At 53.7% G+C, this 25,120-nt stretch overlaps 1 protein-coding gene across 1 annotated transcript in view; it reads right to left on the reverse strand.

The window, feature by feature from the left end:
• The window catches only part of Cacna1b (calcium channel, voltage-dependent, N type, alpha 1B subunit), a 181,386-nt gene that overhangs the window by 144,761 nt on the left and 11,505 nt on the right, over positions 1 to 25,120 (reverse strand). The window contains exons 3-5 of the mRNA XM_013029324.1: positions 25,004 to 25,054; positions 20,906 to 21,045; positions 2,009 to 2,100 (exon numbers count right to left, since the gene is read on the reverse strand). Coding sequence (XP_012884778.1) covers positions 2,009 to 2,100; positions 20,906 to 21,045; positions 25,004 to 25,054 — 283 coding nt within the window. The remainder of the gene's footprint in view (positions 1 to 2,008; positions 2,101 to 20,905; positions 21,046 to 25,003; positions 25,055 to 25,120) is intronic.

Genomic DNA, 25,120 nt, shown 5'->3' on the forward strand with positions numbered 1-25,120 from the left:
ACACACACACACACACACACACACACAACCCTGAGTTCAGGCCCCAGGACACACACACACACACACACACACACCTGAAAGGAAAGAAAAGGAAAAGTAGATACTCCTGAGAGGGAGGAGAGAATCCTAAGAACAGAGAATGCTGGAGGTTAAAAACAGGGTATCCTGAGAGAGAGGGGTAGGGAATCTAAGAGCAAAGAAGAGCAGAGGATCCTGCGGGTGAGGAGCAGGGAATCTTAGAAGGGACCAGCAGGAAGTCCTTAGCAGACTCAACAACTTGGTAAAATGAAGTAGGTCTACTCTCCTCCAAACCAAGTGGATTTAGCTACTGGCCATTGAGCAAAGAAGACCCCATGGCCGTTTCAATCTGTTCAGAGCAGAACAGGAAGCCAATCAATGGTCTTCCAACAATGGTCTCTGGTGACCTGATCACTAGATCCCTTTCTACCCAGCCCTTAAGGAAAGCTAAAACCAAACTCCACCTGACAAGAGCTCAGAGGTCAGGGTGGTCAAAGGTTCACAAGGCCCCTTGGCGGTCCTTCTGCCTGTTTCTGAAGTAGCCCATCCCAGCTTTTTTTTTTTTTTTCCAGTCATGGGGTTTGAACGCTGGGCCTGGGCACTGTCCCTCAGCTCTTCAGCTCAAGGTGAGTACTCTACCACTTTGAGCCACAGCGCCACTTCAGGTTTTCTGGTGGTTAACTGGAGATAAGAGTCTCACGGTCCGGGCGCTGGTGGCTCACGCCTGTAATCCTAGCTACTGAGGAGGCTGAGATCTGAGGATCACTGTTCAAAGGCAGCCCAGGCAGAGAAGTCCGTGAGACTCTTATCTCCAATGAACCACCAGGAAACCGGAAGTGGTGCTGTGGCTCAAGCAGTAGAGCACTTGCCTTGAGCTGAAGAGCGCAGGGACAGCGCCCAGGCCCAGAGTTCAAGTCCCACGTCCGACCAAAAAAAGAGTCTCACGGACTTTCCTGCCCGGGCTGGCTTTGAACCACAGATCTCAGCTCCTGTGTAGCTGAGGTTACAGACGTGAGCTACCGGCGCCCAGCCCAGAAGCTTTTTTCATGGCAGTCTCAGTTGCCCATGGCCTTACCATGCCTGGGCCAAGATAGGTTGCTTTTTGCTATATGAATATTTTTTTTCTTCCTTTCGTGTGTGTGTGTGTGTGTGTGTGTTTGTGTGTATGTGTGTGTTTGTGTGTGTGTGTTTGTGTGTGTGTGTGTGTGTTTGTGTGTGTGTGTGTTTGTGTGTATTTGTGTATGTGTGTGTTTGTGTGTGTGTGTGTTTGTGTGTGTGTGTGTGTGTTTGTGTGTGTGTGTGTGTGTGTACCCTCGGGCTTGAATTCAGGGCTTGAGCACTGTCCCTGAGCTTCTTTTCTCAAGGCTAGGGCTCTACCGCTTGAGCCACAGCGCCACCTCTGGCTCTCTTGGTGGTTTATTGAAGATAAGAGTCTCATGGACTTTCCTGCCAGGGCTGGCTTCAAACCCTGATCCTCAGATCTCTGCCTCCTGAGTAGCAAGGATTACAGGTGTGAGCCTCGGGTGCCCAAGCTAATTTCTGGGTATTTTCCCAGACATCCTATGGCCGTAGTCATTCTTTCCTCTGTTTTTTGTTTGTTTTTTTATAACCCCAGGAAATAAAGCAAAGAGTCAGAAATACAGTCGTTTGTACAGAGAAACAAAGCTTCTACCTAGGAAAACCAAATCAACACAATCAACAGTCACCCTCTGGGCTTTTGTGGAGAACAGACTGGAAAAGGCCTAATGTCCCTTCCTCCTTCCTGGCTCCTTGGGGTTAAATGCAGTAAGCTCAGGGTACAGTTCACTCGTGGAGCATGTACTTAGCATGCAAACAGCTAGGGTTCAATCGCTTGCACACACAGGCAAAAAGTGGCAAGCTCCATGACCAAGGCTAACGGACTTACTACCAAGGAGCTTAACTGGGGCATGCGTGTGGGGAAGCTAAGCGAGGAGGCTGGCAAGGGCATGACTCTCCTAGCTGGACTCACTCGGAATCCCAGACACCAGCTTCAGTGGCCTTAACACCCGCACAGCCCTCAGCGTCCGCAGGTCGAAGTCAGTCCCAGCCGTGGCGAGGATCCTAGGAGGAGCGAGCACAGGAATGAGAATTTCCACAACTGAGTCTGAAAGAGAGCACACTCCCCGCACTCCACGTCCTTCCTCCCCAGAGCAGCGACACTTTCTGGCCTGTGTCTCCCGCCAGCGGACCCCAGGCCGGGGCCAGGCTTGCCAGACACAGGGAGAGAAAGCCAATGAACCGTAAACTCCTTGCCAGCGATGCCTGACCTCACCTGCACGGACACCCCCCAGTCTAAAGGCACCGACTGGGAGCAGACTCTTGGCCACTAGCCAGGGTCACTTCTCCAACTGAGTCCAAACAAGCCCTAGCACTCCATGACAGGAGACAGGAGGAGGGAGGTGCAGGAGCAGAACAAAGCTTGGGGCTCCTGAGCCAGCACCAGTTGTCACCCTCTGCCCCTCTCCTCAGAACAGGGAGATGGGATGGGAGCTGGGAGGGGAGGACAGAGGGCTCAGAGCAGCTAGGAAAAACATCCGGGAGTGAGGTCAGCAAGAAGACCAGCGTTGCCTGTCTCGCATGGACCTCACCAAAAAAGGTCACAGCAAAAACGAAGCTGCTGCATCTGGCTCACGGGACTGGGAGCAGCAGGGAAGCAGCAGGGTTTCTATGGAGCACGAGGCCCACAACCCACGGCTGGGAAGAGAGAGAGTCCACCTTCTGCCCTGTCCTCCTAACCCCGACCAACTTAGGAACGGTGAGCTGAAGACCCCAACGTTCCCCGCTGCCCCAGACCACCCCCACAGAAGGCTCCGCAGGCCCTCAGCCCGGTGTGGGGAGTTTCCCAGAATCCAGACCACTGCACGGCCACCTGCACGTGACACGCACTCCCCCACTCCATGGCCGAGGCCGGACAGCAGGACTCCAGCTTCAAACCGCCCACCGCCAGTCATCCTGAGACAGGGCCCAGCTGCCATAGGGTATCAGTAACGGTTGTGCAAAGGAGGTTCAGTTCAACACGTCAGTTCACGACACTGCACCTCATGAGTGTCACTCCTTCATCGCTTCCCCCACGCCCCTCTAGGCCAACCCGTCATCCCTCACGTGAGCTGGCGCCACTTCCACATACGAACATTGAGTTCTGCTCACCACTCCTGTACTTGCTCGCCGTTCCTCTCTCTGTTCACCTGCCCCTCCTCCCCGTCAGCCCCTCCTCTTCCTTAGGCCGAGTGCTCACACTTGGGACTCTGCCTCCATCCGCCCTGCTCACACAGGGGCTTACAGTGCCAGGGCTCACACAGCTGCTCCGAGCTTTGCCAGCAGAAAGGCTGAGTGAAAACTACGCAGCCACCCACCCTCCAGAAAGCAGGGCAACCTGCTCCGGAAGGAAGCCAAAGCACAGCCAGCCCCACAGACCGCATGTACCTGTATTTGGCCTAACAGACTGTCAGGCAGTAGTCATTCCCCACCCTCCAAAGAGCCCTCCACACAGCCATCTGCACACACCCACCCCATCCCAGCCCTGCCTGACAGACAGCAACCCCACCCCACACCCAGAGGACAGCCAGCCAGCCAGCCGCAAGCTCAGAGACATAAGCCTAACCCAAGCACCAGCGGTGGAGTCTCTCCCCTGGACAGCTCCCATACAGCCACTGGACCATAGTGCCTGCTGGCCCTCAAGGCTCTCCACAGCCAGTCAGGCATCACCTTTGCCGGGGCAAAACCACACCCGCCGTCACAGTCACAAGCACCCAGCATAGGCCTCTGACTCCGCTCCTAAGGGAAATAGCCAAAGAAACCGCCCAGAAAGCACTCTAAAATGCTGATCCAGAGTGGGGCTAACACACCAATGTCCAGCAGACATGCTTGTACTCATACACAGGAAGAGATTCTCCATTGGGGTTGAGGTATGGCTCAGTTAAAGAAAAATAAAAACACCATATAACTGTAAGGAGCAACAACGACGCAAGATATGCAGATATGCAACACCAACATAGAAACCCAAGAAATAAAATAAATAAGTAAGCCGGGCGATGGTGGCTCACGCCTGTAATCCTAGCTACTCAGGAGGCTGAGCTCTGAGGATCAGAGTTCAAAAGCGGCTTGGGGCCGGGCGCCAATGGCTCATGCCTGTAATCCTAGCTACTTAGGAGGCTGAGATCTGAGAATCTCCGTTCAAAGCCAGCCCAGGCAGGAAAGACAGTGAGACTCCTATCTCCAATAGAAAACCGGAAGTGGCGCTGCAGCTCAAGTGGTAGAGCGCTCACCTTGAGCTGAAGAGCTGAGGGACAGCGCCCAGGCCCAGAATTCAAACCCCATGACTGACAAAAAATAAAATAAAATAATAATAATAAACCTTGAGCTGAAGAGCTGAGGGACAGCGCCCAGGCCCAGAGTTCAGGCCCCACAACCAGACCCAAAAAAATAAATAAAAGAACCAAACAGAATTCTTGCAGCTCCAGAATTCAATGAATGGAATAAGAAATATGATTGACCGGGAAAACAATAAACTAGATTAAGGAGAAGAAAGAATTTCTGAATTTGAAGATCTGTATTTTAATTAACTCAAAAGTAAAAGAATGGTCTGGCGCGGTGGCTCACGCCTGTAATCCTAGCTACTCAGGAGGCTGAGATCTGAGGATTCTGGTTCAAAGCCAGCCCGGGCAGGAAAGTCTATGAAACTCTTATCTCCAATAAACCACTAGAAAACTGGAAGTGGCGCTGTGGCTCAAGTGGTAGAGCGGTCGCCTTGAGCTGAAGAGCACAGGGACAGCGCCCAAGCCCAGAGTTCAAGCCCCATGACCGACCAAAAAATAAAAAAAAAGTAAAAGAATGAAAAGCAGTGATGAAACCCTATGGGACTTATAGAACACAGTTAAACAAATAAATATTTGCGTAAGAGAGTTCCAGAGAGTGAAGAAATTACATAAAAGCATGATGAAGGAAGTAACAGCTGAGATCTGCTGAATCTTGGGAGAGACATTCACATTCAGATTCATGAGACTCAACCCAAAGAGACCCCCTCAAAGGCAATTAGAACTAAGTTAAAAGTTGAAGAGAAAAATAGAATTCTAAAAGCAGCCAGGAAAAAATTTTCAAAAAGATTTCTCAGTAGAAATCTTGCAGGCCAGGAGAGAGTGACATCTATTCAGAAAGGAAAAACTGTAAAGTAAGAATCCCAGCAAAATGTCCTCCAGAAATGAAAAAAGAAAGTCTTTCTCAGATGAGAAAAAAAAAAAAAACCAAAGAATTCATCACCACCAGACCAGCTCTACAAGACATGCTTAAAGGAATCCCACTTCTAGAAGTAAAAGACTAGAGCCACCACCATAAAAATATATAAAGTATTTTTATGCAATGGAATTCTATGCTTCCATCAGAAAGAATGACATTTATAAGGAAAAGGAAAGACTTGGAAAAAAAAATCATGTTAAGTGAAGTAAGCCAGACCCAAAGAAACATAGGCTCCACAGTTTCCCTCATTTGTAATAATTCATTTATGTCTAGGACACTACTAGCAGAAGATCACAATAGCTCAACAGCTATGTACATATGACCCTATAAAATGATGCTAATTGAAAAGAACTCCAAGATATGGAAACAGGAGGTTTTGTTGTTGTTGTTTTTAGTGTACTATGTGAAGTTATTTCTTTTTTCTTTCGTTGTTTTTCCCTCCTTTGGTTTATCCCCTGTTGTCACTATTTATTTTGGTACCCTGTGTCTTATATATACATCTATCTGATTTGGGGACGGGGAATAACAAAATGGTCAGACAAGGACAAAGGGTGAACCAATAACAGCGATATTTTTAAGACACTAGGTTGGAAATGAACTGTACAACTTGGGGTTGGGGAATTTAGGAGGGAGAGAAAGTGGGAGAAAAACAAGAGAGGGGCATCAATGTTTGACAAGAAATGTACTCATTGCCTTACTTATATAACTGTAACCCCTCTATACAATGCCTTTACAATAAAATAAAATTAAATATATACATATATAGTATTTAACTCACTTGTAGGATATATAAATGAGAAAGAAGAGAATTAATCCTATCACTACCAAACTATGAAGATTAACTGTAAGAAAAAGACCTAAAGATTAAAAACAAAGAAAGGAAACAAAATGACATGAATATTTGTTACCTATCAATAATCACCTTAAATTTAAATGGATTAAATTCCCCTAATGAGCTGAATGGTTTGTTTTTAAAATCCAGGCATAGAGTTCACACCTGTTATCCCAGCTACTCAGGAAGCACAAACAGTTCAAGGCCAGCCTGGACAAAACTCTAGTCAAACCACCATCTCAACCAATAAGCCAGGCATGTGTCATCTCAGCGGTGTAATTCTCCTGGGTAGGAGAATTATCATATAAGGCTGGCTCTGAACAAAAACACAAGACCCTACCAGGAAAATAACCTAACCAAACCAAATCAAGAATGGCAGGGGTAGGGGAGAAGGGGAAGGCTGAAGTGGTAAAGTACCTCCCTAAAAAGCACAAGGCCCAGAGTTCAAACCCCAGTGCTAAAAACAAACTTACAGGCAGCCTACTGGGAACTCACTTCCTCAGTAAAGACACATATACAAAAGACAAAGTGAATGGATGGGAAAGACATTCTATGCAAACAGAAATCAAAAGTAAACATGAATAGCTATACTCATGTAAGACCAAAAAGACTTCAAGTCAGACGGAAAAGAGACAAAGAAAGCTATTGGTCCTAACAATACACCTTCAAAGAACTTAAAAGAACAAACCAAACCTATCATTAGTAGAAGAAATGAAATAATGAAATCAGAGCAGAAATAAACACAAAAGACCGATGAAATAAGACAGGTCTTTTTGAAAGATAAAAAAGCAAAACAGGGGTGCTTTGTATGTCCCTCCCCCATGGTATAATCCCTGCTTTCACTATATATGATGTTGGTATATGTGGAGGGGAAGGGAAAAAACAAATCGTTAAAACAGGGATACAGGTGGACCCATTGCAACAGTGAGATGTACAAGTCCTTATGTCGAAAAACGAACTTTACAACTTTGGGGGGGTACGGGGGAAGGGGGGGAGAATGCGAAGGGATGGGAAGGGGAAACAAAGGAGGAAGCTGCAATGCTTGATAAGAAATGCACTCATTATCTTGCCCATGTAATTGTAACCCCTCTGTACAGTATTTTCACAATAAAAAAAAATACATTAGAAAAAAAAAAAGCAACAGGGGCTGGGAAGGTAGCTCAGTGGTAGAGCACTTGCCTTGCATACATGAGTCCCTGGGTTCGATTCCTCAGCACCACATAAGCAAAAAGAAAAAAGCCGGAAGTGGTGCTATGGGCTCAAGTGGTAGAGCGCTAGCCTTGAGCTGAAGAGCTGAGGGACAGCGCCCAGGCCCAGAGTTCAAGCCCCACGACTGGACAAAAAAAAAAAGCAACAAACCTTAGATAGACTAAGAAAAAAAGAAAGACCTAAATAAGTAAAATAAGAAATGAAAACATTACAACTGATCCAAAGCAATACAAATTATCATTAAAAGGACTATTATGGTCAGAAGCTGGTGGCTCACACGTAGCTACTCAGGAGGCTGAGATCTGAGGATAGCGGTTCAAAGTCTCCCAGGCAGGAAAGTCCATGAGACCCTTATCTCCAGTAAACCACCAAAAACTTGAAATGGTGCTGTGGCTCAAGTGGTAGAGCGCTAGCCTTGAGCTGAAGAGCTGAGGGACAGCGCCCAGGCCCAGAGTTCAGCCCCACGACCCACAAAAAAAAAAGGAATATTATGAACGACTGCACACCAACAAATGGACTAGAAGAAAGTGATAAATTCCTGGATCCAAGTAAACTACCAAGACTGAACTACCAAAAACCCAGAAAATCTAACAAGCCCATGACCAGCAATGAAATTAAGTCCATTTTTTTTGTCGGTCGTGGGGTTTGAACTGGAGATAAGGGTCTCACGGATTTTCAAGACTGGGCTGGCTTTGAACTGCGATCCTCAGATCTCAGCCTCCTGAGTAGCAAGGATTACAGGAGTGAGCACTATCACCCAGCTGAAACTGAGTCAATATTAATATTTGTCTCCTAATAAAGAAAAGCCTAGGACCAAATGACTTCACTTCTGAATTCTATCAAACTATTTAAGAACCAAAAGCAATTCTTCTCAAACTATTTCAAAAACTGAAAAGAAAGGAATTTTTCTAAACTCTTTTTATGAGACTAGCATTACCTTCATATGGGAAATGGACAAGAACATACACCAAATAAAAGAAAAGAAAAGAAAGAAAATTACAGACAAACATCTCTGATGAACACTGCAAGCCAAATTCAATTCTTCATGAAAACTATCACACACTGCAGGTTCAGGTGGCTCACGCTTGTCATCCTATCTACTCAGAAGGCTGAGATCTGAGGATCATGGTTTCAAGCCAGCCTGGGCAGGTAAGTCTGTAAGAATATACCTGACCTGAGTCTTGAATTCAGGGACAGGACCCTGTCTGTCTCAAGGCTAACTGATCCTCTACCACTTGAGCCAAGCTTCCTTTCCAAGTTTTTAATGGGGAGAGTCTCAGGGACTTTCCGGTCTGGGCTGGCTTTGAATTGTGATTCTCAAATCTCAGCCTCCTGAGTAGCTAGGAGGACAGGAGTGAGCCACCAGCGCCCGGCCAACCCTTGTATTAGGAGCAACACAAACCACGTCCATATTGGACGTGATCACCTGACCAGCTGCTCCCATCCCTCACCTTGGGCCCCTCGATTCTTTGAGACAATACTGGAATTAAGTCAATTAGCCTCTCGCCTTCATCAAAAGCTAGAAATTACTAAGCTTAGTGAGGAAGGCTTTCAGAAGCTGCGACAGGCCTTTTGTGCCTATCCATCAGCCAAATTGTAAACACAAAGGAAAAGCTCTGGAAAGAAATTACAAGTGCTGCTCCAAGGAACTTCTGACTGATGAGGAGAACGGGACTGAGATGGAGAACGTGCTAGTGGTCTGGAAAGATCACACCAGCCACAGCAGTCCCTTCCATCAAGGTCTAACCTACAGCAGAGCCCTGACTCTCAAGGCTTCTGCGAAAGCTGAGAGCAGCACTGCCAAAGAAGAGTCTGCAGGCAGCCGCGGCTGAGTCCCACGTGTCTCCAGACGTCAGGTGACCGCAGAGGCTGCGTGTGCGGCAAGCCAGCCCCACCCCAGTGAGGTCAGCAGAGCCAAAGTTCTTAGAGCTGAAAAGAAGTCCAGAGTGGCTCCAGCGCTTGCAAGGCACAGGCTGTTAATGGCTAAAGCAGCCAGTGGTTTTAGGTTGAAGCCAAAGGCAAATCACCACTCGGGAAACCCCAGGACCTGAAGCAGCATTCTGGATCTACTATGCCTGTGCTCTATGAATGGAATAATAAAGCCCAGAGACAGCACATCTGTTCACAATATGTCTCATGGAGTATTTTAAATCCATTGTGGAGACTGCTCAGAAAAAAAAAAAAAAAAAAGACTCCTTTCCAAGCAGTACTGACGGCTGACAAGGCCCTTGTCATCCAAGAGCAGCAGTGGAGGTGCCAGCAAGGTGAGGCGTGTTCAGGCTCCTGACACAGCATCGCTCTGCTGCCCGTGGGTCAGGAAGGATTTCAACCTTCAAGTCTTACCACTTACAGAGCACACTGCATAAGGCTACAGCTGCCATAGTGATTCTTTGATGACTCACTATTCTAGGTGACAGCAAGAACATTTTCGATTCACAGGAGCAGGTCAAAAGCTTAACAGGAAGATCTTGGAAGAAGTTGATTCCAACCCTCATGGAGGAAGTAACTGAAGATGTGGTGGAAAAAAAACACAAGAGGAGTCAGACACCTGTGGCTCACACCTATAATCCTGGCTCCTCAGGAGGCTAAGATCTGAGGATCACAGTTCAAAGCCAGCCTGGGCAGGAAACTCTGTGAGACTCTTATCTCCAATAAACTACTCAAAACAGCCAGAAATGGCACTGTGGCTCAAGTGGTAGCGTGTTGGCCTTGAGCAAAAGGAGCTCAGAGACAGTACCAGGCCTGAATTCAAGCCCCAGAACCAAAAAGAAAACAAAAAGATTAGGATTCCAAGTGGGACCTGGAAGGGTCGGTGGCTCTCAGATGCTATCTCAGCTACTCACGAGATAGACATAAAAGGATTGTATCAAGACCACCTGGTGAAAAAATGTTGGAGACACCCTATCTCAAAGAACGAGCTATGCTGGGCTTAGTAGCTCACGCTTCCCAGCCCATAAACTAATTAAAAAAAAAAAAAAGGACAAGTTGGCATGGTAGGGCACACTGCAATCCCAGCTATGCAGGAAGGATAGGAAGCAGGCTCATGCTAGCCTAGCAAAGTGATGAGAACAGAGCTGCAAAACAAAGTAAAATAAAAGGGCCTGGGGTGTGGCTAAAGTGGTAGGAGCACCAGCAGCATGTAGAAAGCCTAGTTCAAATCCTAGTACGAAAAAAAAGGGAGGGGGCTGAGCAGGTGGCTCAGTGGTAGAGGGCTTGCCTCGCATGCATGAGGCCCTGGGTTCGATTCCTCAGCACGACATAAGCAGAAAAAGCCAGAAGTGGAGCTGTGTCTCAAATGATAGAGCACTAGCCTTGAGCTGAAGAGCTGAGGGACAGCGCCCAGGCCCCACAACCAGAAAAAAAAGAAAAAACCTGCCCCAGACACATCAGCACATCAGCAGCTGCTATCCTGAGCATCCACAGCCATCAACATCGATGCAAGGCCAAGGCCCCACAGATCCCAGCCCAAAGGCTCACAGAACACCCAGGAGATTGCTAGCATTTTTAATCAAGTATTTTTAAGCAAGTAATTACATTTTTTTAGACATAATGCTATTGCACACTTAATAAAACCAATTCTATGCTTCAAGAATGACATTGCCCCATGGAAATGGAAAGACTTGGAAAAAATCATATTGAGTGAAGTAAGACAGACCCAAAGAAACATAGAACCCATGGTTTCCCACATTTGTAATACTTAGTGTATGTCTAGAATAGTTCTAGCAGATGAGCAGAACAGCTCAATAGCTACATACACATGATCATATAAGATGATGCTAAGCAAAATGCACTCCAAGACATGGAAACAAGACGGTTTTCTTTGTTGACGGTTTTAAACTTAAGTTTTGTGGAGGGGGGGCGGGAGGCGGGGGGGGGGGGGGGGGGGCCAGTCTTGGGGCTTGAACTCAGGGCCTGGACATTGTCCCTGAGCTTCTTTTGCTCAAGGCTAGCACTCTAACACTTGAGCCACAGCGCCACTTCTGGCTTTTTCTGTTTATGTGGTAATGAGGAATTAAACCCAGGATTTCATGCATGCTAGGCAAGCACTCTACCACTAAGCCATGCTCCCAGCCTGATTTTTTTTTTTTTTTTGGTGGGCTGTAGGGCTTGAACTCTGGGCCTAGACACTGTCCCTGAGCTCTTCAGCTCAAGGCAAGTACTCTACTACATGAGCCTCAGCACCACTTCTGGTTTTCTGGTGGTTAATTAGAGATGAGTCTCACGAACTTTCCTGCCTGGGCTGGCTTTGAACCGAGATCCGCATGAGCACTGGCACCTGGCTGAATTTTTTCGCCAGTTCTGGAACTTGAACTCAGGGACTGGACACTTCCAGCTTTTTCTGTGCATGGGGTTCTGAGGAATTGAACCCAGGGCTTCATGCATGCTAGGTAAGCACTCTACCATTAAGCCACCTTCCCAAGTCCTAAACTTAATTTTTATATGCACTGGAAGCCAAAAGATTCGTGAGACTTGCTTTGTTTTTGAGATTTGCTTTTCTTCAGTGGTCTAGAACCAACTCACATCCCTGAAGTATAACAGCAAACTGTTTTTAATACATTAACCATCTCAATCCATTTTCAGAAAATTGTGCTGAGTGAAAAAAGCCAATCCAAAAATATGCTGCTTACCCTTACATAATATTCTTGAAATGACAAATTAAGCTGTGTGGTTTCCAGGCGTGAGGGGAGGGAAGCGGGGCCGGTGGCAGAGCACCGCGGGCAGACGAGGAGCCTCCTGGAGTTCAGCACCATGGTGGTTTTATAAGCTGCTGTCACTGGGGGAAACTGGGTGACGGTGCTATTTGTTACAACTACAATTATAATGTACACTAGCTCAAAATAAAGTCATTTCTTTAAGAGAGTTAACGTCAGCTCCCGGTCACAGGCTCACAGAGCCGCCGTAGTAGAACACGGTCAGCAGGCAAGAACTTTCCAGTCAGCTCTCATTCTCTAAGCACACGGCTCACGGCTCCCACTCACCTACCCACCACCGCCGATTGGTGCTGCCCTTGTGCCTACACTCCGACCTCTGGGCCAGGAAGCACAGGCACCACCACCACCCCAGAAAGCCTCTGCTTGAGGGTAATGCCAGGCACGCACAGACCCTGAGCCTGCCTGGGCAGAGCAGGGAACCGCAGGTCTCCAGGAGCCTACTTGACAAGGGCCTCTCAGAGAGGTCTCTGAGAGATTCACCCCTAACAGACTGCAGGTCAACCCCCTAACACTGAGACCTGCTAGAGAAAGAAGAGGGTCTGACCACCCGCCACCGGGGACAGCCTTCCTTCCCTGAGAGCAGGTGCTGGGAAGGGTGAGCTGGGCCCCTTTCACACTCCTCAGCCAGGACGCTGCACAACCCCAGCGGCTGGCCAGGCTGGGCAGGGTCCTCGAGAGTACGCAAAAACCATCTGGGTGCCTGCCACAGCCAAGCCACGGGCCAGCGTGCCCAGAGGCAGGTGAGACTGGGAGGCACGAAGCCGGAACAGAACAGGGCGTGGAAGAGCGGGCAAACACCTGTGCCCGCTGGGAGAATGGGGTCGTCTCCAGGTCAGGACTGCAAGCTGGACTACGGCCTCCAGAGTTTGAGAGAGCAAAGGCCTGTGGGTTGTTTTTCCAGAGCTTTGTTATGGCAGCCTACAGATCCACAAGCACCCTTCCGGGAAGAGCAGCGTGAGGAGCCCCTCAGGGTCGGAGGTAAGCCCTGGAAAACGGAGTGGAGAGGTGGCCTGGGCTCCGCACCAAACACGCATCAGGGGATGGGGATCAGCACCACCGCACAGCCCCATCCCGGCTGGGGCAGGCTCTTCCTCCCAGCCGGCCACCATGATCTGAGGGGAAGGAAAGGGTCTCTGCGAAGGGGGCTCCTGGAGGAGAGGCCGGGAGGGGCGTCCCAGGGCTGCGGGCATGCCTGGGGCCAGCACCCGCTCGATGGGCTGCGGCAGATAACCGTGCAAGCAGATGAAGCGGCACACAGGGTAGGAGGCAGGACAGCAAAAAGCCTACCCCACCACTCCCAAGGCCTGAGAGGGCCCCGAGCCAGGGAGCCGAGCTGTGATAAGCACATGCGCACCACTTCCTTTTCAGTCTGGGGACCAGATTCAGGTCTCATAATGAGAGAAGCCATTAGCATCCATTCCCACTTCCATGTGAATCTCAACTCAACTCTAGTGTGAAGATGAAGCCGAAACACAATAAGCAAGTCTACCACCCCATGCCGACCTCCCAGCCATAACCTCTGTGGGGTCGGGGACAGGATGAGGGGCTGGCTGGTCCCAGGCCACTGCACCCCACAGCTCCTGGACCCCATGGAACAGCTCCAAGAAACAGAACACCCACACCTGAGCCCCGGATGGCGTCACAAATGAGACCGGGGTGCTGGCTGAGGAAAGCCAGCCGGGGGATAAGAATCAGCCCCAGAAGGAGGGGGCTCCTGGGACTGCTAGGCAAGATGGAAATGTGGGCATTTACGCAAATGCTGCCACGTCAAAGTCCCAGCCAGTCCTTCAGAGGCCCACGGTCCTGGGTGGATTGGCCCAGACCATCCGTCCCTCCCCTCCCACCGCCGCTGGACAGCTCCCTGCCACAGCCTCCTGTTCCCTCACAACAGGGGTTTCCAGTGTCCCAGGTCCATCCTGTGCCAAGCCTTGCCAGCATTGGCCAGTAACCACAGCAGGGCCAGTCTTTGGCTTGGTTGGGCACTTGGTATGAGAGGTTCTGCGAGGGTACCATCCCTTCCCCTTGGGGGAATCCCCCACAGGGAAGCTCTGCTTCCTGCATACCTGATCTTGAGCTGGCAGCTGCAGAGCTGTGGGCAGGGTTAGGCCACTCTGCCAGCCGGCCTCCCCACAGACTGCAAGAGGCAACTGGGAGTCTGTGGAGGCTGGGCTTGCAGTGATGAGGGGCAGGGTGCGGGGCGGCCTCAGGCCAAAGCTGCCCTACCCGAGTCTGGTTGGTCCTGGGAAAAGGGCACTGGCAGGGGACAGAGGGGGCCTAAGGAACGAGGCTCCTGAGCACCGACGGTGGGTCTGAGCTGCCGGGACCTGTGTACTCTCCCAACATTGGGTCAGTGTCTGGTGGGTAACAAGGGCACCCTCAAGGGCTCACCTGACCCTTCAGCAATGAGGAAAGTAGACCTGTGCACACCTGCTACCAGAGGCCAGAGTGGGAAACGCAGGAGACAAGACGTGCATCGCTCCCAGAGCTCTGAACCGGGCAGGCGGAGCCCAGGGTCTGTGCACCAGCCCCGTACCCCCACCCCAGCGAGCTGGCCCTGCAGTGCCTCTACCCGGGGATTTCTGGATTCGGATTCTCATGGGAGCGCTCCCTGTCCTGAACACACATGGACAGTGAGACCCAGGAGAGGGTCCCTCAGGGGAGAACCTGGCAGCCGCCAGCCTCGGGATCAGCACCACCCAGGACTTGCGGGGAGCCTGAACGCGAGCGGATGGGGCAGGCACCCAGGAGGGTCTCACCATGCCCCTCCCCTAGTCCAGAAGAGCATCTAAAGCCCTTAAACGGAGAAGCAAGTGGGGAAGGGGAGGGAAGAGACGGGGCAGGGAGTACTCCCCTCTATAAATCCGCAGCGTGGGGGCCTGTGCCTCGGGGGTGTCTGACTCCACCCACCAGGGCAGGGCCTCTCCGGCTTTATGTAACAGCAGAGACATGTGCAGGAGCGGGGAGAGCTGTCCAGAGGGACCGCCTGAAGAACAGACACCAGTTCTGGACCACAGCTGCCATCATAACCCATTAACCCCACGCGTGTCATTTCCACCAGGGATGCACGGGGAGGGCCTGCTGTGCTAAGCGGACCTCGTGGGTCCTCAGGGACGCACGCCCAGGGGGAGCCGGGGCACCCGGCGTGAGGACCCATGCCCAGGGGGAGCCGGGGCATCCCGGCGTGAGGACCCACGCCCAGGGGGAGCCGGGGCACCCGGCGTGAGGACCCACGCCCAGGGGGAGCCGGGGCATCCCGGCGGGGCTCCGGGGAGGCTGGAGGGACTCCGAATGGGACCCCAGGGCGCTGTGCAGGCACACCCTGTGCCGCTCAGGGGCTGCTTGTGGGAGTTGGCCCACCCAACTGGTCCCTACAGGCCTCTGTCTGGGGAGGACAGAGGGAGTCCAGCCTCCTGGGAGCCAGTGATCCACTCGACCAGCACCAGACCCCTCTTCCCGCAGAGGCATGGTCAAGAGAAGCAGGTAAGGAATAGAGCAGGCTGTGGTGGACAGCTGGGACCGCTGGAGACACAGTGGGGTCAGCCATGCTCCCACCCGCATAGCTGCCCTTGGCACCAAGTCTTGAGCCACACCTAGGGAGGTCCTGTGCCCCTCGGTGCCCTGTGAAGGTGTCTATGACACCTTCCTGTGGGTCTATTCTCAGGCCCGGCGCCTTCTCATCTTTCACCGTACCCAGGAAGGACCTGCAGGTCCAAAATGGGGCTTGCATCATACAAGGCCAAAGGAGAGAGCGCTGCAGTGGTCGCTGGCAGCCAAGGGCAGCCACGAAGCAGAGGCCTGACTCTGAGCCTTCGCCTTGTGCAGCAACCACACACGCTCCTCTTCCCTCAGGAGCCAAGCCCAGAGAGGGAGGGACTGATCTCTAATTACATGTCCTGGAAAGAAGGCTCGGTTTAATTTGGAGTAAAATGAGAAGCTGTGGTTGAAAATGTCCCCTAGAGAGACACCTGCCTGAGTCAGGACACCGCTCTCTGCCGTCCCCAAGACCATGAAGAAAAGCACCAGAGAGGGATTGTGGACACCTGGGCTGTCCTAACATCTGGGAACCCAACCCCTCCAGGCCAAAGCATATGACAGGGCTCATCACGGGGCTGCGGCTCAGGCTGGGGGCAGCAGCTGGGGTGTGAGAACTGGACTGAGGAGACTCCAGGGGGCTGGACTGGACTCTGCCTTCGCAAAGTATCCAGAGAGCTTCTTGAATGCAGCCAGACGCCGTGAGGCCTTTCTCCCGGCCCCCGCCTGGCGGGCTTGCTGTCTCTGGCTTTCACCTCACCACGACGGTGCTCTCCACCCTGTGTCCATTAGGGTGTCCAGCCCGGCCATCCTATGCCCAGAGGCACTGGATCAGTGGCCTTCCTAAATCCTCCCCAGCTCCTCACCGTGGCTAAATGTAGGGACATCTCTGGCCCCGGTGGAGGGACACACCACCAGAACCACCCTGTGTCCCACAGGCAGACAGCGTGCTCCTGATCCCTGAAGGGTAAAGCCTCCACAAGAGCAAGGGTCTGAGCAGGGAGAAGGGACGGGTTCCCCAGAAAGCCCCCCCAGGGTACAGAGCAAGGGGCTGAGCAGACGGGAGGGCAGCAGGGAGACACAGGGAAACCCACTCACTCAGCCTCATCTCCCCTGTCATCTGCTCCTTGCTCTGCTCCACTTTGTCTCCTCCATCTCATTTTTGTCTCTCCTATGTTCTTGTTTCTCCTATGTGTCTCCTACGTCTTCTCATTCCTAACTACTGAATCACCCAGCTCATCTTCACATACTACACCTTATTTACTTGCCTACAAATTCAGTGCGAGAAGATACAGTCTAGAAGTACTGCAGCCTGTCTACCCGGCTATACCTAGGTAGGTCCTCTAGACACCTGCTGCAGATATACAGACCTGTACTACCTGGGGCCCTAGACAGAGCTCCAGTGCTGGTCCCTCTGTCTGCCTCTCTGGGGCATGCCTGTCCATGCCTAAGCAGGCAGTAAACCCCAAACCTACCGAACACTGTGAGCCCTGATCTCCCCTCCAGCACTGCCTACTCCTCCCCACCTTACTACAACCTCCTGGCGGGCAGTCAGAAGCCAGTGTGTGCAAAGGTCCCCACTCCCACACCCACCCCGCCCAGGGTACATCACCTTCCCTTCACCTCCACGGGGCCTCAGCTGCCTTGCCGAGGCAGCCCACAGCTCCAGAAACCTGGGGGTCGCTCCATCTCCCCACGCCCTTCACACCCACACCCTTAGCCAGCACTGTGGCCACAGCTCTTCCCAGGGAGCAGGGCCTACCCTCCAGCCTGCAGGCCCCTGAAGCCAAGCCCTTCCCTGGCTGCCCTCACCACAGGCAATCACTCACTTTTTCATAGGCTGAATGGTTTTATTATGTGTCTACCAAGACAACAAACCCAGCTATGAGGCGCACCTGCCCTAGTTTCACATTTGAACAGGGTTAGGGTTAGGGTTAGGAGGTGGGGACACACATCATGCAGCATGCCTGTGCAGGTATCAGAAGCTGACTGTGCCAAGAAGAAATAGACTGAAGAAGCTGCTCACCCTTACAGGCAGGGGCTGGGCAGACATGGAACATGAGTTATTTCACGGAATGATGGTGTGAGCATCAGCAGCACAGCAGCTCAGGTGGCCGACAGAGAAGTGTGCAGGGGAGCAGACAGACAGGAAGCGGACGGGGCAGAGAGTTCTTGTACAGAAGGATGGGCAAGGACAGCAGGACAGATGACCCCGTCTAAACCAGGACAGCAGGACAGATGACCCCGTCTAAACCAGGACAGCAGCTCTCCTCCTACTTCCTCCAGTAGGCTCAACCCAACTTCTGGGTCTCAGTTTACCCCCACATAACACCGAGTTTTCCTGGGAGAGGAAGTGCTGGGGTCCTGGTCCCAGGCCAAACTCTCTGATGGCGGTACATCCAGTCCACGCAGACGCTGCAGTAGACTAGACAGTGAGGGGGAGGGGCAGCAGGGCCTGAGAGGCGCCTCACTACCCCACCAAGGGACACAAGTCTGTGGCACTTCCCTGCTGGTTCATCAGGGAACAGGGGTTACAACTGAGAGACCCAGCTCCCAGCCACCGGTCCCGGGGCCCAGGCCCACCCCCTCCACCCACCCGCACCTCTCCACCCCTCTACCCACCCCAGGGGCCCAGGCCCACCCCCCTCCACCCACCCACACCTCTCCACCCCTCTACCCACCCCAGGGGCCCAGGCCCACAGCCCTCTACCCACTTCAGGGGCCGAGGACCACACCCCTCCACCACACTGCTAGTGTTTGGAGAAGGTCTGGGTCCCCAGGAATTTTCAACATCCCCAGGGGCAGGCTGGACTGGGGCTCTGGTATCTCACCCAGACCCCACCCACATCCCCAGGGCAACAGGTGCTCAGCACAGGCAAAGCCAAGGGTAGCGTTTGTACCCACCAACCACTGGTGCAGATAACATGACAAAGACCTGAGAAAAGGGTGAGGTAAAGCAGGGCGCCAGTGGCTCAGGCCAGTAATCCTAGCTACTCAGGAGGCTGAGGTCTGAAGATCACGTTCAAAGCCAGGCTGGACAGGAAAGTCCAGGAAGGAAAGTCCGGGAGACTCTTATCTCCAATAAACCACTAGAAAACCAGAAGTGGCGCTGTAGCTCAAGTGGTAGAGCACTCGCCTTGAGCCAAAGAGCTGAGGGACAGTGCCCAGGCCCAGAGTTCAAGCCCCACAACTGACCATAAAAAAAAAAGGGTGAGGTGGCCAATGATGGGTGCTGAGCCTTGGCGTCTCTGGGAGAGAAGTAGGGACGAAGCCCCTCTGGCATCTCCCCACCTGCACACCAGCTCAGACGCAGGGCGAGCCCAGCTGGCCCTGGGGACCCCAGAGGTTTCTCCAGGCAACACACTACGGCGCTTCCTGCCTCCACCACTGTGCGTCTAGCCCTCTGAGCACCAATTAAATAACCTAATTAAAAACAAAGTCACAAGAGAACCTCTTCCCCCGTCCTGGACACATCACGGCCATGGGGACCCCAGCTCAGGAGGGGGAGGGACAGGGTTCTTCCCTGAGTCCCCACAGACCAGCACCTCCCCCACACGCAGTCCTACACGTAAGTACACGTGTGTGGGGGAGCCCACGAGAAACTCCCCATGTGACTGTGGTCCCAAGGGACACAGAGGACCCCCCCCTCACCCCCACCCCCACCCCCCTAAAGATTCCCTTACAACCCAGCACACCTCAAAGGATGCAGTGCAGAGAGGAGCCTGGAACCAACACCTACACCAGACCTCCTGCAAACACAGCAGAAGCTAGGAAAAGACACGGTTCAGGAGGCTGAGTGAGAAGAGGGGTGGGAACAGCAGGAGGAGAGGGAGAACCACGGTGGGTGGGAGTGGGGGCAAGAAAAACACTGGCAGGGACACAAGAAGCAGAAAAGAGACACAGCCCTGCCTCCTCCTCACGGCCCCCGGTGCCTGGGAATCCTCACTGGGGCTCCCCAAAGCACAGCTCCCAGTCTCCCCTCCTGACCAGCCCTGGGCTACCCCCATCTCAGGACCTCATTCAGCCAAACCCAATCTGCGTTCTGGAAGATACAGCTGGTGCAGGCAGTGAAGCCAGCTCCTTGGGCAGCAGCTACGAGCCGGTCTAGCAGGCCCCAGACACCAGCTACTCATTCCCCGCCCCCAAGTACCTACCCCAGGCTGGGCTCAGGGGAAACCCTGAAAAACAGAGACATTGCTCTTCTCTTCAGGGACCTGTATCTAGAGGGAGAGAAAGCTGTAAACAGCGGCCCTGAACGGGGGGAGAGTGCTGGGTCTCCAAGCTCGCGCGCTCTCCCCACCGACAGCACCAGACCTCCCCAGAGACACAGAGGGCTTTCCATGAACTCCTTAAGTGCCAGGATCTCAGGGCAGGGAGCAACTCACAAGGTGTTCCCAAGCACTCACCAAGCAGCACAAGGCCCCTGGGCTGCCTGGGCGTGCCCCGGACTGTTCTAGGGACCCTCCCCCCTCTGTAAGCTTGCAAATGTGGTCCTCAAAGCCTGCACAGGCAGCAGGGCGGGGGACAGGCCCTCTCAGGGCTTTCTCAGGAGCCTGGAGACGGTTACCAGACTTTCTTTATGCTGGTGCCCCAGACCAAGGCTCCTAGAGAGTCCCTTTCTCCTCCCTCAACTCTTCCACATGTACCAGGCCACATGGGGCAGTCAGTGTACAAGAGACACAGATTCTGCCACAACACTGCCCCTTGAAAGAGCCTCTCCCACCCACAGTGGCTGCTCCCGCTCCCCAGGCTGGGTTCTGAGCCTTCAGAGACAAGAGGCCCAGAGAAGGTCAGACGGCCACCCCAGCCCGGGGGGCCCGGGGAGCTGGGCCAGGCAAGCAGGCTGTCAGAGCAGCGTCACCCTGGGGTCAGCACCAGCTCCACCAGCTCCACAGCAGACACACTACGCTGACCTCAAGTGCCCCTCAGACCATATGCAGCCAAGGCTTGTGAGGACTCAGGACGGCTTCCCGGACGCCTGGGCTGCCAGGGCGGGGCATGCTGGTCAGGAGGAGGAAGTAGTAGACAGACACGCTGACTAAGCAATTCCCAGGACAGAGATGAGAAGATGCAAGGCCCACTCAGAGATCTCAGGAAGACAGCTCACGTAGCTCCCCAAACTGTGAAGTGCCTCCCCAAGGTCTCAGACAGGTGAGAGCCTCCTCCCTGAAAGTCTCTCTCCGCAAACTTACCCACTGAGAACAGCCTTTCAGCAAAAAGCACAGTACAGACACCCCTGGGGAGGAAGAGTCCCCTCCCACCAGGGCCCTGCCTCTGCACTGCGAACCTCCCTCGCAGCCCCGCAGAGTGATCCCACGCGCGCACGGCGCGCCCAGCCAGGCCCACCTACCCAGTGAGGACCACCACAAAGTCCATGACGTTCCAGCCATTCCGCAGGTAGGAGCCCTTGTGGAACACAAAGCCCAGAGCGATGATCTTGATGCCCGCCTCAAAGCAAAAGATCCCGATAAAATAGGGCTCCGTATCATCCTGGGGAGAAGCAGAGACAGGGGTTACCTCCGCCCTGGTGCCATGGCCACCCCCACTGCCCCGAGGCAGGACCCCCACGTCTCCTGACCACTCAGCACCGCCTCCCTGTGTTCATGGGCACAGGTTCCCCACTAGGGCACACCACAGTTCACACACCCGCAGCCCAGTCGAGCCCCACCCCGGCATCTCAGACTCTGCTCCACTCACAGAGTACCCGCGTCCTTTGCTGCTAGTCTGGTAGTGGACCTTAAGGGAAGTAATAAAGACAGTGGCAATACTCTTGAGGCACACATAAGTCCTTGTATTCATCAGGGAAACCCTTTCAATACCCTCTGCAGTCTTCCTCAGTCTAAAGAATCAGAGGCATGGAGATTGAAGAACTGGGCAGAGACCATAGCTAAACCCATCAGACACCTAGGCCTGACCCTGAGCGCTGGCCCTCGTGTCAACCTCCAAGACTCATCCAGGGCCCGTTATGTATTCAAGACAACCTAGAAGGAAGGAACAAATTTTGGTAGGGAAATAAAAACAGAGCCGGGCACTGCTACTGAAGAAGCTGAGCCCTGAGGATTGCTGCTGGAAGCCAGCCTAGGCAGGGGAGTTTGCAGGACTTTTATATCCAATTTACTACCAGAAAACCAGAAATGGAGTTATGGTTCAAAATGGGAGAGCACTCACCTTAAGCAAAAATGCTCAGGGACAGTGCCCCGGCCCTGAGCTCAAGCCCCAGAACAACAACAAAAAAAAGGAATTAGAAAAGAAAACTGAATGAAGCAAAAAGCTGCATCCCTGAGGGCTGGAATGCCGGCGGCTGTGGACCCACTCAGAGCCCAGCTGGAGGCCCGGAAGGGTGGACCTGAGGCTCAGAGGCCATGGCAAACCCAGGCTCGAACCCAGATACAGTGGGGCTGAGGGAGCCGCCAAGATGCATGGCCACGAGGGGACAGAGGTCTCCTCAGGTAGATTCTGAGGAAAGGAACTTCAGCTGGAGGAAACAGGGTGGCCAAAAAAGCAAAAATGGGACCCTAAAAAGATTTTTTTTCTCTCCATTCCAGGCTACATCTCTGCTGCGTTTCTGGGCATCACACTGAGCCGGCCCTCTGGGGCTGAGAAAACAGTGTGGAACTTCGTAGAAAGTAAAAAGGGGTCAGAGGAGGAGTGGAGCGGGACCTGCCGTGGGTGTCCTGGAGGAGGGGAGGAGGCCGAGAGCCGCCGGAGGCGGAGGGCGGGTCTGACCCAAGACCGGCCTCCGGAGCTGCAGCTGCCCATCCACCCATCCACCTGTGGCGGAGGCGGGAGGTACTGCAGGCTTCCAGAGCTACCGCAGCAAGCTGGCCCTCCAGCCTGTGGACGCTCAGAAGGAATGGCCCTTCAGAACGCCGTTCTAGCCTGGGGGCTGGCGTGCACAGTTTCCAAACCTGCCAAGCTGGTGGGCCACGAGCCCGTGCCTTTCTCCCAGAATCCTGCCCGCCCTCCGCTGCGTGGCCCAGAATTCCTTCTCTTGACCATCAGGGAAGCAGGCACAGGCGGCTGCCAGCTGTGGCCAGCTGAAGCTGCCACCACCCAAAGGGACTGGACAGCAGAGCGCCCGTACATCCCAGTGCTCCTCTCTGATGCTGACTCATGACTTGGAGGAGAGCTCTGCGGGGTCACAGGGAGGAGGAGGACTCTGCGGGGTCACACAAGGAGGAGGAGGACTCTGCAGGGTCACAGGGAGGAGGAGGACTCTGCGGGGTCACAGGGAGGAGGAGGACTCTGTGGGGTCACACAGGGAGGAGGAGGACTCTGCGGGGTCACAGGGAGGAGGAGGACTCTGCGGGGTCACAGGGAGGAGGAGGACTCTGCGGGGTCACAGGGAGGAGGAGGACTCTGCGGGGTCACAGGGAGGAGGACTCTGCAGGGTCACAGGGAGGAGGAGGACTCTGCGGGGTCACAGGGAGGAGGAGGACTCTGCGGGGTCACAGGGAGGAGGAGGACTCTGCAGGGTCACAGGGAGGAGGACTCTGCAGGGTCACAGGGAGGAGGAGGACTCTGCAGGGTCACAGGGAGGAGGAGGACTCTGCAGGGTCACAGGGAGGAGGAGGACTCTGCGGGGTCACAGGGAGGAGGAGGACTCTGCAGGGACAAAGGTCTCTTCTTGGTTACACTCTTGCAGTACTACCCCTGGAAAGGTCCCTTCTCTCCAAAGGTAAGACTCTGATCCTCTGTCCTGGGTGGGGTGGGGGAAATCTTCTCATTAAGCAGACAGAAAAGAAAAGATGAGGGAAGAGTGCAGTCCCTGGGAAGGAAGCCCCACACTAGACCCCTCTGTCCAGCGTCCAGCCACATCCTGAATGAGTATGTCACTCAGTGCTGGTCAGGCTGAATGTGCAGACAGCCAGTGGCCTGGGGGGCGCTGGACTTCAGCCACCTGCGGCTATGAAAGTAGGGAGCAGGTGAACAGAGCCCCCAGAGACAGGGAGCCAAGACGGCCTTGCCAATGCTTGCTGGCCCTTGCCACGGGCTCCCCTGGGCGCAGCCTCCAGCCTGTCTCTCAGGCTCCGGCTCTCGTCTACCCTGGGAGCCCGTGTGGTAGGACTACGGTCAGCAAATGGCTTCTCAGATCTCCAGACTGGGCAGGGTCGAGCAAATTCTATTTGTCTCCCAACAGTTTAAACCTCCAGCCCTGGAAATGTCCCAAACCTGAGAGGAAAACACTTGAGAGGCAGAGCTCACACGGCTGGACCTCAGATGACCCACGGGGGAGCACGCGAACGCCACTCACACCGGAACCCCTGCCCTGCCGGCCAGATATAACCACACCCTATAGTCTGGAATCTGAGGTTTCCTAGATAAAGGTTCACCTGGTCTCTGGAGTGAATGCTTACCACAAAGAACAGGTATACCACCCGCAGAAGTCTGAGTCAGGGAGGAGGGACCTGTCAAGCCTCACTCCCTGGGGCTAGTCTCACCCCACCCCTTCTAACACCCAAGCCTCCTGCCTTCCAGGACCCTCTGGAAGCTTCTCACCTTGGATGTCCACTCACCTGCCTTCTCCCACTCATAGCACCTCCCCTGCCCTGTCCCCTATGGACAGCTGGGTGGGAGGAGAGGCAAAACCACAACGTATCTGCGTGCTGGGCCCAGCTACGCCATCCACAGACCTATCCTGCACATCCTTCTCTGAACAGAAGCATGGGAAGCCATGACCAGAGTGGCACGGAACAAGCAGTCTCATGCCGCACCTACGGGGTCCTCAGGCCCCTCCACAACCCCTCTTCTAGCTTCTTTCTGTGGACTCTGAGGCCCCACCATCTCTCACCCCACATCCAGCCTACATGGACCCTAAGACAAAAGGCAGCAGAGAAGAGCTGTGGGCTGTGCGCCATGACCTCCCTGTGAGGGGCCTGGACCCTGAAGCCCTGCCCTGCCTCTCACTCCACCTCTGGAGGCTGAGGACCCAGAGCCTTCCACAGAGCTCGCCTGGTGCTGACCGTCGTAGGTTCTGTGATTAAGGGCAGGCCCCACAGAGGTCTGGGGAGCTCTTCGCAGGAGGCGGGAGGCAGTCGTGATTCAGGGTGTGTAAGGAGGACTGCGCCTCAAGAAGGAAGACCCCATGGGGAAAGAGGTCCGAGCAGGTCCCAGAACACAACCCCGGAGTCCGGGCCATCAACCCTGCGGGAGGGGACAGCTGGCCCGCCCCTCACTGGCACCCAAGAACCCTGACACCACTGTCCTCCTCCTCAGGTGCCTCCTCACCTCAGGGTTAAAACCTGAGACTCCTGAGCTGCCAGAACAGCATGCCTGGGCCCTCCTCTCTGGACACGTGGGCAAGGCGCAGGGCCGACCGGCCCTGGACGGAGGAGTCTGTGCCCTGTTTCCCAGCCCAAGAGGGTGTCACGCCACTGAGCACAGTTCCTGTCCTTCCTCTCCACCCCAGGCTGAGCACTCACCAGCCGCTCAGACAGGGAGCACTCACCAGCCGCTCAGACAGGGAGCACTCACCAGCCGCATCCTCAGACAGGGAGCACTCACCGGCCCCTCAGACAGGGAGCACTCACCAGCCGCATCCTCAGACAGGGAGCACTCACCAGCC

This window comes from Dipodomys ordii, unplaced genomic scaffold (assembly GCF_000151885.1).
Source record: "Dipodomys ordii isolate 6190 unplaced genomic scaffold, Dord_2.0 Scaffold118, whole genome shotgun sequence".
Lineage (NCBI taxonomy): Eukaryota > Metazoa > Chordata > Mammalia > Rodentia > Heteromyidae > Dipodomys > Dipodomys ordii.